At 39.9% G+C, this 17059-nt stretch overlaps 1 protein-coding gene across 13 annotated transcripts in view; it reads right to left on the reverse strand.

Annotated features, from left to right (window-relative positions):
• Positions 1-8133: 8133 nt before the first annotated feature.
• GTDC1 (glycosyltransferase like domain containing 1) overlaps positions 8134-17059 on the reverse strand; it is a 355459-nt gene continuing 346533 nt past the window's right edge. For 6 of the 13 annotated variants that reach the window (XM_036253413.1, XM_036253410.1, XM_036253411.1 and 3 more), the window contains 3 exons: positions 15212-15282; positions 14422-14513; positions 9427-9525 (listed from right to left, as the gene is read on the reverse strand). In XM_036253413.1, coding sequence (XP_036109306.1) covers positions 9442-9525; positions 14422-14513; positions 15212-15282 — 247 coding nt within the window. In that variant the 3' untranslated portion in view covers positions 9427-9441. Of the gene's footprint in view, positions 8176-8923; positions 9526-14043; positions 14154-14421; positions 14514-15211; positions 15283-17059 lie in introns of those variants that run through there. The other 7 variants (XM_036253421.1, XM_036253417.1, XM_036253415.1 and 4 more) reach the window with 6 other exon arrangements.

Genomic DNA, 17059 nt, shown 5'->3' on the forward strand with positions numbered 1-17059 from the left:
AGGAGGTGCCCTTCCCCACTCGCTGTGGACGCGGCGGAGCCGGGCCTCGAGGGCGGCGCCGCCGGCGACAGGAGCTCGGGCTCGCCGGCCGCTGAGCCACCGCGGCGCTTGGGAGTGGACGCGCGGCCAGGGGGCGGCGGGGCGCCCGCGGCGGCTGTCGGGGGTCCCGTGGGGAGACCCCTCCCGCTTTCGGCAGCTTGGGCGCAGCTGCCCCGACGCTCAGCTCAGGCTGGTCGGGGACCGGGATGAGTGAGGCCGGGCGGGGCGCGGGGGCGCGCTCTCGGGCCATAGAGCGCCCTGCGCGACCGAGGTCCCGTGCCGACCGCTCCCCGCCGCCCGCGGCCCAGCCGGGCGACCCGACGCCTCCAGCCGCGGCGCGGGGCCAGACCCGACTGCGGGCGGAAGACCGAGAGGCAGGAAGGGAAGGAGGAAAGAAGTAGCAAGCCCCAGACAAGGAATCCTTAATTACAGATTAAAGGCAAGCAAAACCAAACACCACATTTTCCATGTGTCAGCTCACGGCCGCGACAAAAGGACACACAGAACGCTGAAAGGGAAAAAGGCCCCTTCTCCTCGTTTATTCTTTTCTTCCCTCTTTTATTATCTGTGCAAAAGTAAATGCATTAGGTAGTGACTCTGGGTAGGTGGTGCCTGCGGCCAAATCGCAGCTGCACGCTCCGTCGTGTAGGAGGACAATTTGCTGATGCACCCAAAAATCTGGGGAACCTCTACAAAAAAAAAAAAAAAAAAAAGAACTATAAATACCCCGCTGGAGCACAGTTTGCTCCTGAAAAACTTCATTAGTCATACATTTTTAAGTTTTAAAATTTGGTGCTTAAAGTGTTGCAATTCATTATCTTCAGTAAAATCCTATCGCGCGCGCGTGCGCGCGCTCTCTCTCTCTCTCTCTCTCTCTCTCTCTCTCTCACACACACACACACACACACACACACACACACACACACACACACACACAGTTTTGCTGTTTTGTAGATTCTTTTTTCCTGGCCTTGGCTCACAGCATTAGAAATCCAGGGGCCAGGCCAAGCCTATTGAAGTAGGGAGCAGAGCTGCAAGCAATGGAGAAAGTTCCCCACATAGTCTTCGGCTCAAGAGGAGAAAGGAGAGATGTGAGCTTTATGCCTTTCCTCTTCATTATAATCACAAAGAAGTCTTCACCCAGTCCTGGGACTTAAGACGTGGGCTTAACTCCGCGATGTCCTAAATTCTCCACAGGGGGTAGAGAAGTGTTCAGAAGCCAAACTCCACTCCCGGACCCTTACAAACCTGGTTCTGTGCCCTTATTTCTAACACCAAAATTAGAGATGACCTTTGTGGGTCACCCCCAGCCCCCAGCATTGCAGTCTTCTATATTTTCTCCAGCTTGCTGCTGGGTCAGCTTTAGAAATAGAGGATTCTGGCTTGTTTAGTAATCTGTTTACGGATGCACCACTTTGAAGACAACAAGGCCACTTTGCTTCCTGTTACCAACCTTCCTTTTTGTAGATATTTTTCCATTTTTCATTAGTATTTTTTCACCAAATGCCATTTCCCCCACAGCATTAAAATTATTTTCGAAGTGATTTGTCATGTGGTTCAAGTTAAGTGATGTGTCCACCCCCCAAATAATGCTATTTGCATCCAAGATTAATAGCTGCATATCAATAATTCTTAAATACACCCTGATCCATATTTTCCATTGAAACAATTTCTAACGTTATTGGCCCAGCAAAAGCCTGAACCAATAGTTTGTGGACTGACTGTCAGCCAGATGACAGCACTCAGGCAATATGAACACGACTGTTTTTGCTCTCGTCTCTTCGTATGTTGAAGGCAGAGGGCCTTCCTTATTCCCACCCTCCCCAGAAGTGGTTAATAAACCGACACAGTTCGTACTGGGTCCCAGGCCCATCCTCCCTTCAGATACATACTTAGGAAAACCTTCAAATTCTCCCTCCAAGCATCTAGTCCTTCTATGATTTAGCCACACCCTCCCCACTTTTTAACTTTATCCTCAGTAAAATAAATACGGTGGAAGAGCAAATTAGGAATTTTTCTTTCCTTATAGCTTTCCAGTGTTTGAGAAGATCATCCTTGGCGGTTGTTTCGGGCCAGTTGTTGTTAGTTCATGTTTTTACCACCCACCAAAGAACAGCACAGGATTAAGTTTATATTAAAAAAGGATGTTCATGACTAGGCTTCGAAATGCCAGAGTTATGATTTATTTTTTTAAATGGGTGGAGAAAGGAGAATGGCAATAAAACTCACCCCTAAGTCCCTCAAAATCCTTGGCTTCACACATCTATGCTTTTTTTTTTTTTTTGGTCTTTTTTGTTGTTCATATGTACCCCTAATTTTCCTTTAAGTTCTATTATTACGGGTAAAAAATTTTTTCTTTAACCAGTTACCTTTGTCCATAGCTTCCAAACCCTGTTTATTATAGTTAAATTTATAAAAAATAGTATATGTTCCTCTTTTTACTTTCTAAGTGTTTATAATTATCTGTTTATCACCCCCCACCCCATTAAGAATTTCACAATAAAATCCTACACCAAATAAATTAAAATCTGCAACTTCAGACACCCAAGGAAGGCATTAATCCACTTAGTGAAATACCCAGCTCCCCCCCTTTCATGTTCAGCTCTTCTTAATGTAACATTTAGTAATTGCAGCTGGCTCCTTATACTTTCCTCCCTTCTTTCATTCTGAATCATATTGGCCTTGCTTAACCTTCATTTCCTTTCCTACCCCCCGCATTTGTCCACATACTTTTTTTTTTTTTTTTTTTTAAACCATGTTTGTCTCTTCTTGCTGTCTGGAACGAAAGTAATAAATAGAGCATTTTAAGATCTTGATGCTTGCTGTTCGAGTCCCATTCGACCTCCCCATTCCACTATGAATGCCTTGTACAACGCTGACGCGCCCTTCAGGGGTGTCGTTACTGCTCTGTTTTCCTGGCTGATCACTAAGTGGCCCTGGCCTCCTAACCTGCAGCAGAGGCTGTTTCCTGGGCTTGCTCTCGATGCCTCTCCTGGCAAGGCCGGGCATGTCGGTTCGACTATGATTCTTAAGTTACAATTCAAGGCTAATTTGCTCAGTTAGGTTTCTACTAGGAGGTAGCTCTGCTTCTCACTGTGAAGTGCTCCACGAGGCTGCTTAGTGGAAGGGTTTGCTGTAGGGGCAAGATGTAATATACTTACATTGTACTTGATTATCAGTTTTCAAAAACAGCTGCATGCTTTGATATCTGAGTAAGGAAATATCGGAAGATAATATACCATTGGTATTTATTACTCTATAATTAAGGATGTGTCAGTGTTTCCCTTTTTTTTAAAAAAAAACCCTATTTTCAGAAATTCATATCTCAAGCATAAATTTCCCTATGAATTACAGTCTAATACCATATTAGAAGTATCTTCTTTTTAAGCTGTCCCTCCCCTTCCTTTTCTTTTCGGGGAAGTAGTTTCAGGATGTAATTTCTGGGTTATGGGTTTGGGATGAGAGGAGGCAGGTCCTGTGCTGCGAAATTAAAGGTGCTTCTGTCGCCGACGCCACCTGCTCCCTCTGCCCTAGGCCCTTTGCACCAGGCATGATCGCGGGGCGGGGGCTGCCTTTGGGATAAAGAGACAGCCTATTCCTCTGTGGGTGAACTTCATCACTGTATGATGGGAAAGGCAATAGAGAAGACAGCTGTTCGGAAATATCACAGGTGCCACAGAGTCTAAAATTTTAGTAACAGAAATCAATTCTTTTGCATTCTTCTGCTTATGGTCACTTAGAGTACAAATGCGGCCAGGAGTCACGTGAAAAATATAAACATCGATCGGTTGCCTCCTGTATACACCCCAACTAGGGACCAAACTGACAAATGAGGTATGTGCCCTGACCAGGAACCGAACCTGCAAGACCGTTGGGGTGTACGGGATGACGCTCCCACCAACTATGCCCCCTCCCTCCGCCAGGGCTAAGGGGTGGTTTCGGCCAACCGAATTGACCACAGCCTCCTCAAAGAGGCTGAGTTCTAGACCTGCCTCCACTTCCACAGGACCCAAAGGAAGTCAGCTTCTCCAGAGGCCCTCGGTTTCCCAGGACCTATAACAGGGAAGTTACAGGAGGTAAATGCTTGCAGGAGAGCCAGGTACGTTACCTAAGTGAATACATGCAGCAAACTGTAAAATCCCGGGAGTGACGGGGGCTGTGATAGATGGAGAGACCGAATGCTCCCCTGCTGGTGTGATAATGGTAATAACACTCAAAATACTGGCTACCCTACAGTGGTCTCTCATGCCCATTTACCTCCGCCGTGGGTAACAAAACAACCCCTTGCTGCTCTTCCCCCTCTCTTGCCTAGTGGGGGGAGAAACAGAATGAAACTAGGGGTCCAACTGAGTTAGGAACACTGAACACAGTGCTTCCTAAAAGACACTCAGGTGACAATGACATTACCCCACGCAGAGAAAGTTTTATACCAAACATCTTGGTTTCTGTAACATGACGTGGCTTCCAAACATGCCACTATCTGATGCCTTAATTTTCTCATTTGTGAAATAACAATGGAAACATAAAAGTTTCAAATATAAAGGACTTCACATTCCAAGAAAGGTGTTACGTAAGGACTGAGTAGAAGTGGCACCTTCTGACACCCACCTTAGGGCTGCTTTATAAATGCAGTAACTGACAGGACAGCAATAGAGACATTTCAGGTGATCTCCCAAGAAACATCAATTCTTTGCACCAGTTTGTAAGAACAATTATGAACCTGTCCTAGGGTTGAAGGTCATGCCATCGAGCCACGGGAGCGAATACGGAATCCATCAGGTAATGACAGATAATAGGAGGAAAACTCGGCCATAAGGGTGAGTAGCGACCTTGGTCCTGAAACCCTCCGCACCTCACACACAGCTAGGGCCCCGGACGATACCAGGGAGGACTCCTTTGCTGAGCTGCACTGGATGAAAGTACAGAGCCCACACTTGCTGCCCGTGTCTTAAACTGGAAGGCGGTGGGTAACAATGTGGGAGTTGGCGAAGTGGGCAGGAAATCAGGCGTTTCTGCGCCTGACCTCACAGATCCGAATCTGTCAAGACGGGCTCATTTAACATGTTCCTAGAGCTAGCGTTTTCTATGACGTATTAGAAACAATACAGGCATCAGTTACCAAAGGTGATCAGAAGCTCCGGGAAAAAAGGAACCCAGGGACAGTCCAGTCCGACTTTCTCCATAGTATGGTTTCCTTTAGGGTCAGCAGAGGGGTCTTGTTGTTCAAAACTGACCTGAGGGGGCTCTCTTTGACAGCCTGAGGGAACGTCATTCTCTGACTTGATCAATAGTTTAGAGTCCAGGATGGTATGGTAGCAAAATTAACCACGGGTTCCCCAAAGTATTTCTAGCTCCGATCAAAAGGTACAGCCAACAGTAGCATTCCAGACATATAAAAAGCGATAAAGTAATAAGCACACATATACTGTGACCCAGCCTAAGAAATAGACCATGAACTGTGTGGTCAGTGTGCCTCTGCCAGTTCATATGTCTGCTCTTCCACCGGTGGCCATCCACGTGACCATCACTGTATTTTGGGTGTTCATCCCCATGTTTTCTTGTTATACTTCAATCACTTATGTGCACACCTTTAAGCAGCACACAGAATTGTTTGCATATTTTAAACTTTTTCCCGTTACATTTTAATAATAGCTTCGAAGGGAGGGTGTTTCCCGGAAACATTAGTTGTCCTGTATTTCAATTCAAATTTTATAATGAAACATGTTCATGTCGGTCGTTTATAATATACTCTCTCCATTGTTAAATATAAAATCTGATATTAAATAACACTTGATTTTCCACTGAAACTGAAAGGCACTTGGGGCTATACTTGTCAGTAGTCAATAGAGGAATAAAACTCACAGAATATGTCAACATTAAAAGACAGCACAGACATTCATTTGAAAACTGATTCTATCACCCATAGAAAGTACAAAATTTAAATGAAATTCCTTTCGTGTGTCTCATAATATTTCTGGGTAGCAGATGCTTTCTCAAAAACAGGTTTTACTTTTAAAAATATCAAATATAATTAACACCTTGGACATAAAATGAAATCTTTGCTTCCAGATGCATTTCAAGGTGTCGAAATGAATCTACGCAGCCCTCTGGGCTGGGAGTTTCCACTGACTTACTGAGTCTGCTGCCGCCGTTACGTGGCAGGACTAAGGAGCCGAGAGCGAGGGCAGGGGTTTTAAACTTAACTGTGTTCGAAGGATGCTTATTAAGACAGGTGCATTTTGAGAAAGGTCTCTTGGCCTATTCCTGATCAACATGGTATAATGAGTAGGTTAAGAACTAGGTGGCCCGTTATTTTATTATAGAAACACCCAGCTAGTGCATTACTTAGATTAGGTAAATTCAGGGCAAGCATCATGGACATTGTACCTTGATAAATATACATAGAGATAAAAATATTCTTGTTTTGAATAACTTTGTTGAAAATATTGGTCTTGTTTTAACCATTCAGTTTTATTTTAAATTACATTGTTAAACCAATTTTAATTTTAAATATCAAAAATTATAGAGTCAACCTGTATTCTGAATTATTCTCTGACTTTAACAAAATATGGATTAAACCCGGCCAGTGTGGCTTGACCCATGCATCAAGAGGTCGCCGGTTCAATTCCCGGTCAGGGCACATGCCCAGGGTGTGGGCCGGATCCCCAGTGGGGGCATGCAGGAGGCAGCCAACTGATGTTCTCTCTCACTGATGTTTCTCTCTCTCTCTCCCTCCTTCTCCCTTCCTCTCTCTCTAAAATCAACAAGAAGAAAAAAATTAAAACAAACAAATAAAACCAAAATATGGATTAACTTACTCAATAGCACTTCATTCCACCATATCATGGGTGTTGAGAAGTACCTGTAGGCGCGCACACACACACACACACACTTTTGTCTTTTCAAATGTTAGGAATTGCACATTTACAATTTTTTTACTGCTTATTTGCACTAATACCAAATCTTGACTACATAGTTTTACAAAGTGATGACTTTAATGTAATTTTTTGTTTTTTCAGGAAGGAATGGTTGCCACAGCTAAAGACAAAAAATTTGATTTAAATGTATGGGTGTAGAAGAAATTCCTTACACAGGTAACATTCAATACTATATTTGCCCAAACTGGGAAAACATTTAAATGTTTGCAAGGTAGTTAATATTTTCCCCCCATCAATTAGTGAGAAAACATATATGGACAGTTGTTGTAAAGACAATATCTTGTCATTATAAAATATGAGCCCTATCCAAGTAGCCAAGTAGCTCAGTTGGTGAGGGTGTCGTTCTGATATGCCAAGGTTGGGGTTCAATCTCTGGGACAGGGCACATACAAGAAGCAACCAATGAATGTATAAATAAGTGGAACAACAAACTAATGTTTCTCTCTCTCTCTCCAGTCAATAAAACAAAGTGAGCCCATTATTTTCAGGATAGAAAAACATGGTACACTGGGCACCGTTTCTTGGCTGTGGGATTATACTACGATTTGAGAAGACGTCATCTATGACAGGACCTGTGTGACAGGGGCAAACCTACTGGCACAGTTCATCTCCTTAGACGATAAACACTGCCCCGGAGGAGTGTCTGAAAATCTCTGATGCACGTTTGTATCTTTACTTCTGCCCCCAAAGGAGCACAGGCGAGAGATGACAGTTCCTCAGTACTAGACGGATGGGGCTTCGGAAATAAGTCCCGAGCCCTTTGGTGTGTGGGTGAGGAGGGCATATGTTCAGGGACTTCCCCAACAGACTCAAAGCGAGGGCTGTGATGTCCCGTCCTACATCTCGGATCTCACACTAGTTAGGAGAGGACTCTGTGCAAAGGTGGACCTTGTCGTTTCTGTTTTTACTCTTTCTGCTTTTGAATTCCCAGCCGCGTGGACCCTGGACTCCCGCTTTCTTTGATCGACAGGTGTCTCTGCGCCCAGGCCTCTATCCGGCGCCCTGACCTTGATCTATTTCCTGCTTATGATTTTGTTACCTATCAGTGGGCCCTGCGGGACGTCTAGGCCATCGCCTGCTCCATGGAGGATGCCTGCTAGACCACTCGGGCCCTTGTCCACCCTCCTCTTCTTGGCTACTCCTCCCGCGCAGTGTAGAGAAGTAACTCATTTCAAAAGCCGGGAAAGTTACAATTTACCTGTCAGTAAACAGAAGATGGTTTATCAACAGACTTTACCTTAATGACTACAAATGTTTACCTCCTGCTTTCCAGAATGCAAAGAAAATCTTGGAAATGTCATAATATCTTACAAACATTTGCAAAACAGATCCTTGTTCATCCGGAAAAGAAACAATTGTAATCGTTGTCTCTTGACACAAGGAAAGTGTTCTGTGAGAAACAGACAGACAGACGTGTACACACTCACAGGTAAATAAAATATGCTAGTTAAAAACGACAGAGGGCACTTTATTAAAAATTTATTTTATAATCTAGCCGCTCAAAACATCTTTACATCAACCAATACAGCAGCGTGACTCTTGGAATTATAAGTGATTTATCTTGAAAATATTCTATTTGTGGCTGAATCCAAATCTTTTCAAGGAACATTCGTATCAAAATTACTGTTAGAAGCATGTGATTTTTCTATTTTGTACCCAGGACAGATATTAACACACGTGTCTCCGCGCCTTCATTTGATGGGCAAGGTGGCCCCACTCAGGGTGTTCCCCGTGTTTTTCCGAATCACGGCTCTTTATCTTGCAACTTTAAGATAAATTAAATACAAATGTAACTCTGAATCATGGGAATACCTGCCAGACCCCTTATTAATACCTTCCCTTAAAAACCCCTGAGCCGGAGAGTCACTGATTTGCTAAGAGAAGCGTGTTGGAGCAGCCCTCTGCCACAGACGCTCTGAGCCGCCGCCCAGTCCGCCCCGCGTTCGGGCCCTGCGGCCCTCGGAGGACCCACGAAGGCGCCGCTGATAACCTGGCAACCTAGGTAGAAACCCAGCCAAGTGCGAGCGTTTGAAGCTGCAGTTTGGCTGCCATCGTGGCGGCAAAAAGAAAGAATTCAGGCACCATGTCATCCAGTACAAAGGATAAAAACGGATTCCACCGGAAATTCAATGTGGCACCACATATGGGTTACATGAATGCGGTTATACAACAGGCCACATATTTTTTTTTGAACAGTCTCCTCCATGTGATGCCGAGGACATGTGTAACCATCATAACGTCTCTAGGAATCTGTATTTAATTTGAGTTGGGGTGGTGGCAGGGATTGGAGATCTGAAGCCGCCACAGGTTTGTGGCAGATGGCTCTGTGTCAGCTATGACAAGCAGCCAGGCTCAGCTTCCTCTGCAGATTTTCTTTTCTCTCTGATCAGGTAAATATGGGCACACTCTGGAAAGTTCTACAGATTCTGCCTTAGGCTGCAAGTTTGTGACTTAGCCCCATCTGTCACAAATCTTCCCTGGGTTCTGTTGTGAGCAGAGACCTGAATTTACCATGTAGGGCTGCCCAAGAAAAAGGAGTCATTTCACCCTGCAAGGGAGGGGGAGAGAAAAGAAAGCAATGAAGAAGCATTAGTGACCGAAAGATGAAAGTAGGCTGAGGATTCAGAGCGCAAATCTGTATCACTTACATCAGCTGGATTTCAGAACGCCACCAAGTACATGCTTCTCGAGTTTTAACACCTCAGGAAATCCCAGTTTCTGATTGGTTTAAAGTAGAACTGTTTTCCAGCCCGGGGGAAGCTCCCGGTCTCCCCCCTGCTCCCGTGTACACTGCTGTACACGGCTTCCTGCTTTATGCTATGGCTGACAGCTATTAGAAGGGTATCATCCAACTTTTAACTTTTATAAACACAAGATATACATGTTTTTGCTAATGTGAATTCTACTTGTAAGTGGTGAAGGAAAAAGAGAAATGCCATTACAGTTACGTGGAATTTACAAAGCACTTCCAGTTTTCTAACGGGTTTATACTCATTATTTCATTAGAGCAGTACCTCAGGGGGGAAATGCTATTAAGAATTAAGAAAAAAAAGAAGACTTCCAAGTTCACAGATGAATCCTATAGAGGTTAAGAAGTTCACCTAGAGCGAGGCTGCTGACGAGCCTCAGAGAAGGACAAGAAGTCAGAATCCCTAACTGATCTGAATCACTCAGAGTCTAGCTGTTGGGCTAAAGGTTTTTTTACTTTTGTTTTACTCACACAAATCAAAGGAAAACCAGGCCAAATAAAATCAAGGAAGACAGTGATGAAGGAGGGAGGGAGGAGACTGAATGGAGAATGTACCTTAAATTGTGTTGGTGCTGTTGAGAGATTTTAGAAGTTCTAAAAATGGCACAAGCTTTTAAGTTTCCGCTTTTAAGGAAACGGTAATGGCTTTGGAGAACTGTTAATATGAGTGAGCAACACCTGATTCACATCCAGAGTATAAGTTCAAATTAAAAGGGGACTATAAAGTGACCGGTCTCTGCGAGGGAACTTGAAGTGGCTGGTCTGCGGTTCTGTAGCCATGGCCCGAGATAATTAAGGCAACCACAAATGGCTTTACTGGGCACCGAGTCTGAATTATAAGCTTAATCATTGTGTGGATTCACTTTTAGACAGAAATCTGATCATTCTTCTCCCCTCCAAATAACAGCAGGTTACTAAGATTTCTAGAATGATAAAGAACTTGAAGAGGACACATAAAAATCAACAGCTGTCATCTGAAAAATCTTAAGAAACTCCAGGTCACTTTCATAAGGCACAAGAATATTATTTCACATAGAATACTGCTCAGTTTTTAAATAAAAGTAGTAACAAGAGATAGCACAGATATAAAAATGAAATAGACTTGAGTCTGGGAAGTACCTACTTATATAATTGCCCTATTTGTACTCTTGCTATTTTCAATAGTGGTAACAAGGGCATCTCCATACATTTTCCCTTCCTAAAGCATTTTAAAATATAATGATCAAAGGGTCTCTAAAAGCATAAAATAATTATTTCAAACAATTGTTAGAAATATTTAGAAAGTAAATTCACATAGTAAAAATAAGGCAAAAATATATATACAATTCATGGTATTAGACTTGCTTGGGTTACAAAAGGAAGAACTATGGTCAGTATAAGAAGCCAATGGTTGGCTGATTATTTTATGCTTACTTCTAGAATCTTGTGTTCAAGTAAGGTTTGAGAGTCATAAAGGGATCCTACTTTATCTATGTGACAAGTATGTGGCCGATGTGTCTAACATATTTAGAAAAGGAAACATTTCGAACATATGAGAAAGCCACAGTCTACAACTAAACCAGGAGGCAAACTTTTTAGAGAATAGTTTTAAAGATTAAAAAAATAATTTTAGGTTTTTGACACAATTAATAAACATTTAGTTTCTACGTGCACTGGATTTCTCTTAAGATCTTAAGAAAAATGTGTGCGTGTGTGTGTGTGTGTGAGAGAGAGAGAGAGAGAGAGAACAGAGAGAGAGAGAGAGAGAGAGAGAGAGAGAGAACACTGCAGTCAGAGCAACTTAAACACTGCAAGTCTGAAACCGTTTCAGGTGAGAAGTCATGAGCACTGTGTTCTGTTGGAGAAAGAGTCACTTTAAGAAAAAAAGTATCAAATTCTGTTTCTGCTTTTCAGTTACTAGCATTCTGTTTCAAATTCTGCTTCAAGTTATAGCCCCCAAACTCTCACTCATATTGAAAGTATAATGTCTCATGTGAGAAGAAAGCCAAGTGTTAGTAGCCTTATTCTAGTCATTAAGTTTCTAAGTGTGAATCCATATGAAAAATCCTATCCTAAAGTGAACTCTATATGATAAGCAGTTGAGATGATTTTAAAATGTAAACTTCTAACACAAAAAAAGAGAATAAGGTGCAAAAATGTAAAAGGAGCAAATTTAAAAATTCAGTGATATTCTATCCTTTTAGATCTTGGAAGCATATGTTTTATAAAAGCAAAACAGCACTGTCCAAAGGAATAAATCTAAAAAGAAAAAGAAAAAAAAATCTCAACATTCTCTTTGCAGGACACACACAAGACTTCCTTCCACTGCAGAAGAAAGTGGGTATAGAGCTGCCCCGGGGAAACAATTCTCTGGTGTTTAGTGAAGGCAAATATTACCTGAAAAGGTGTATATTTATGAAATGTAAGTGAAAAAATATCGAAACTTATTATCTTAATTTTGAAGTTTTAGAAGTCATTCTTTTTCTCTTTTGGCTCTAAAGCCTGTTACAACCACCACACTAAATCTGTGGCACTTCCTGTCATTTTTACCAGTTTTTCCTGACAACTGCATCTTAAAGCTCTAAAGTTACTTATAATTCCTGGACCAATTTGTTAACTTTTGAGATTAATTTTTAGATAAGTATCATCAAGATGATCTCTGAATGAGAACATACATGAAAATGTATAATCAACTTATACGAAAATAATTTATGGTAGAAAAAGATAAAAATGAATGATAAATATAAATTTTTATCAATGCTTATGCATGAAATACTAATTTCTAAAACTTTGAGATGGAGCATTTTAGGATGTATAGACTAAAAACATATGTAAAAAGTAATAACATTCGAAGGTAAAGGTTGTCTCTTAAGCAACTTGGCATGTTAACGGCGGACCACTAAGCTGACATTCTTTCAGAGTTTTTCTAGAAGTTGTTTGTAAAAAAAATAACTATAGCTATGTTATGGCAGGAGCTGTATTAAAATATTTCATCCGGAGATCTGTTTTGTAACTAAAGGCAACTTGTTGCAGTAACTTTTGAAATGGTTAAAAATTTGCAGATGCAAAATAACAGGGCCTGCCTAACTTGAAGCAAGTTAAAAACGGACACATTTTGATGGTGGAAATACAATGATCAATACTTCACCATTCTCAGCACAAGAAAAAAAATTTTCTTCTTTTTTTATATCTATAGGAGATGATAAATGATAACTAAACTTATGGTGGTAATCATTTCACAATATATGAAAGTGCTGTATATCAATTATATCTCAATAAAACCAGAAAAAAAAAAAAATCACCAGGAGAAAAAAAAATCAATAATTTGATGGTAAACTCACTGAAAATAGCTCAATGTCATATATAACAAATGAATCCATTCATATTAATACTTATTCTACTTCTTCAATTTTTATACTCTGCACATTTTGACAGTCTGTCACAGGAGAAACGATCTGATTGATATTTTATACGAACACGACCACTAATAAACGGTAAAAATTAGGAAACTGGACATAAACCTTCTCTGGGAAGCCTCCTATGTACCCGATGCAGTAGCAGTGACTCAAGGAGTAATACTGCAGCCTGGAACTGTTCAGTCAGCATTTTAAACTATTATGAGCTACCTTCTGAACCATTGCCAAGTTAATAGACAATGAAAGATAATGAGCTTGAAATTGGGTGTTAAATTGCATTTTTGGTTCTCTCCCTTTTTCTTGAAGTTTAACTGTTTCCTGCAGAAACAAAGTCATGTTTTGATATATCGCTATGTAAATATGTATTTTAGGCCATGAAGGGGAAGGAGAGACACAAGGAGGCAAACTGTATTTCATGTCCATAGGTTATAGATTAACATATGAAAATTAAAATAGGCTGGATTATAAAACTGCTAGATTGTAAACTATACTGAATTTATGGAAAATGAAGATGCTACACTCAAAGAATATAAAAAGGTATATTACTCATGGCCTAGAGCCACCTTCAAAACTCATAAAGCAGATTTATCCCAGTTCAATTACTTAGACATTTAGTGGGGCCTCTTTGTGTTGTTATTTCAACAATGTAAAATTCTTGATTCAAACAAGGGAAAAAAGATAATGAATAAAGGGACTGAACGATGATGCTATTTAAATTATGTTCCTTTTGCCATTGCCATTCAGAGAGGAGACTGACAATCTAATTCAAAACAAACTGAGGATTCTTATGTCACTTTATTAAACTGGGCAAGGGAAACACTGGATTCTTGAAAATCTTCTTAAAAATAGTTTTAAAAACATGAACACCAAACTTCACTAATGTCATTCACCTGAAGTTTTGAGGACCGAAGATTTCATTATGATGGGAAGAAAGGCTTATCCTCATTAGTGTAATTGTAGAATCTTTCTTTTACTTCCTTTTAAACTAATGAGTTACATTAATCCAGGTTCATTTTTATAAGCCTCCTGGGGCTAAATGTAAAGGACAGTCATCTTAGAAAACAATAAATTAAAAAAAAGCATGTACCATGCATTAAGTGCACGTATTTCATAAGACCCAGGTTAATACAACTGGCATCCAGTTTAATTAATCCTTGTTAGTGTAACAACTAATATCCCTCCCTAGCATGTTTCCTTTAAACATTAGTATGTTAATTAAATGTTTTTTTTTTAAGATTTTTTTTTTTCTTTGTACTTCAATATGGCATTTATACTGGCTAAATCTCTTCTCAATAACTACCTTATAGAGATGTTTCCTTATAATATCAGGTCTCTTGCAGAAATTCTGGAGCCTTTTTGAAAGCTGTTCAGGTGTAGAATACAGATATTCAGCTGCAGGAAAAACAGATACATTTTTAATGAAACAAAAACCTCAAAGCACACACTCGATATTAGTCACTTTACTAATTAAAAATGCATATTGCTCTGTGCCGCCTCGTGTTTTACATTATTTAAGCATGATTTTATAAGGTTACCTCAGCTCACAAGGATGTTTAATGCTAAATAAGACTGTGTAGTTGTGCTGTTTAGACATCTCCTTTGGGTGATTAAAATACATTATTCTAATGTAACACAATGCATATGTGATATATTTAGTGATGAGATTTTTTTTCAAAGAACCGGTACTATTGCCGTATGTACCCTGTACAACAGTTGCATGTTATTAACTAGTCAATTGTTTAAATAATTTGGTGTGACTTTCAGTCCTCGATTTTTCTGTGTATATCATTAAAAAAATCTGTAAGCAATTGCAGCAACAATGACCTGCGTATAAAAATCCATCAGTATGGGATGTGTATGCTAACAATGAGGAATGCTATTTGAAAACTTGCTTTTTTGTTATCTTAAAAGAACAGATGGTAAATATAAGCTTACTTTAATGTATTAAAACATAAAATTTTCCTTAACACTAACATGTTGACTTGCCAAATAAACAATTGCTCCTGCCTAAGTTTATTTTCAAACTTTTTCATTTAGCACGAATCATGTATTAAATCTCAACAAAGAGGAAAGTACGTGAAAGCAGCTACCTGGAAATATTTCGGGATAAACCAAATCTTTGGGACACAGTGGGTAACAACCACAATACACAGCTTCCAACCTAAAGAAAGTTCAGAAAGAGGATAAAGATACATTAAAAAGCCATTACTATCATAGCCAGAAAGCAGTTTTGTTTGCCTGAGTTAACAGTATGCACCCAGAGTTAACTGGAATGAAAATCATGGTCGGCAGTACAAGCCTAAAAGCCAAAGTTGCTCTTTTAAAAGGTTTTATTGATCATATATGAATTTCATAGAACAGAACCAACAGCATATGTTTTGTTCACTGAATTAATCAAAGCGCAGCTCTGCATTTTTTTTTTGTTGTTTTTAAAATACTGTTTAACACATTTTATAATCAGCAGATAAACACATGTAACAACATGGTAAAGTATGGACAGATTTTCTTAATAATGCAGCAGGAGCCCCAGAATGTTCATTTTTCAAAAATGTTTAAATAAAATAGCAAATACTTAACTTGAATACTGTAGCCATAGACATGATTGAGGCACTTTTAAAAGCATCAGGAAAGAATGTACAATCTGTTGTGATGGAGCATTTTCATTTTTTAGCTCGTGCTTCCAAACAACTTGTTAGTATGCACAATGTAAAACTATTCCCCCTTTTATTGAAAAAAAATGCTCATGTAGATTACCTTAATGTACATTTGCTTTCTTGACCAAACATTCAGGTCTTTTTCCATTTTAGCAGAAAAGAATACCTTTGTTATTAAACAAAGAAACAAGAAAGTTTCACTTTGTGAGAGGTTTTCCCCAAGGACCACCTACCTACAGGAGGTTTTCCTTTGCACACGGCAGGGAGGGTTAAGCAGAGGGAAGGTCTGCACCTCCAGGCTTGTGAGCCCTGCAGAATGGCTACTGATATGACATAATAAACCTTAAAGATATCACTGTAATTTCTGTTGGCTAGGAATTATATAGCGAAATTCAAAACACTCTTTAAATATGTTTATTTTATGAGAAACTTTGAATTGCATCCAAAATGTTGACCAGAAGCAGAATTTTATTTTAAACTGCAGATTTTTTTTCAACCCAAGAATAATGTGAAGTTATGTCAATGTTTACCTTGTTAACTTACAGTGACAAAGTACATGTAATTTTTTTTTTTTTTTTTTTGTAATTTAAGCTGTTTTTAAGTGGGTGATATCCTTCCTATTTTATTGTTGACTGAAACTAGTTTAAATGTAAAAGTATTTACTTTGGGCTGCAAAGTTTAGAAAAAGACTGAATTCAAAGTTTTGCTTCAAAACTGATAGAAGTTACAAAATAACACAGTGGAAAAGCACAGGACCTAGTTAGCAATTATTAATTTCAAAATCCAAACTAATATCTAATATTCTCTTCTCTACACACAGAGGATATGCAGAGAAATCCTGGTCAGAAGGGCAGCTATAAAACTGCTCTGTGACTGCGTTATGAAACATTCACAAAAGTTTTGAGCACGTAAACCATAGACAGTCTTTATGAACGAGAAGAAAATATGCACTTTATCTGAAGACACTCGGTTTTAAAATGCAGTGCTAGTCCAAAAGCAAATACATATGAACATTCTCTTATAATTACATAAAATCAAAAGAGTGAAGTCACAGGCATTTCAGAAAGTGCACATGTTATCTGCTTTTTAATAATGGATTTGAATTAGAGTGTTCTGTTCCCCGAAAGAAAATTGCAGGCCAAGTTACATTTTGAGTCATCGTGTGAGCATGTACCATGCTATTTCCAAAAATCCTCTGCTAATTAAAATACAGTGAGATAGGGATGGCATTATTTGATTTAGGGAGAAAAAAATTTACAAATTGGGTTTCAACTTTTATTTGTA

This window comes from Molossus molossus, unplaced genomic scaffold (assembly GCF_014108415.1).
Source record: "Molossus molossus isolate mMolMol1 unplaced genomic scaffold, mMolMol1.p scaffold_m16_p_11, whole genome shotgun sequence".
NCBI classification, from domain to species: Eukaryota; Metazoa; Chordata; class Mammalia; order Chiroptera; family Molossidae; genus Molossus; species Molossus molossus.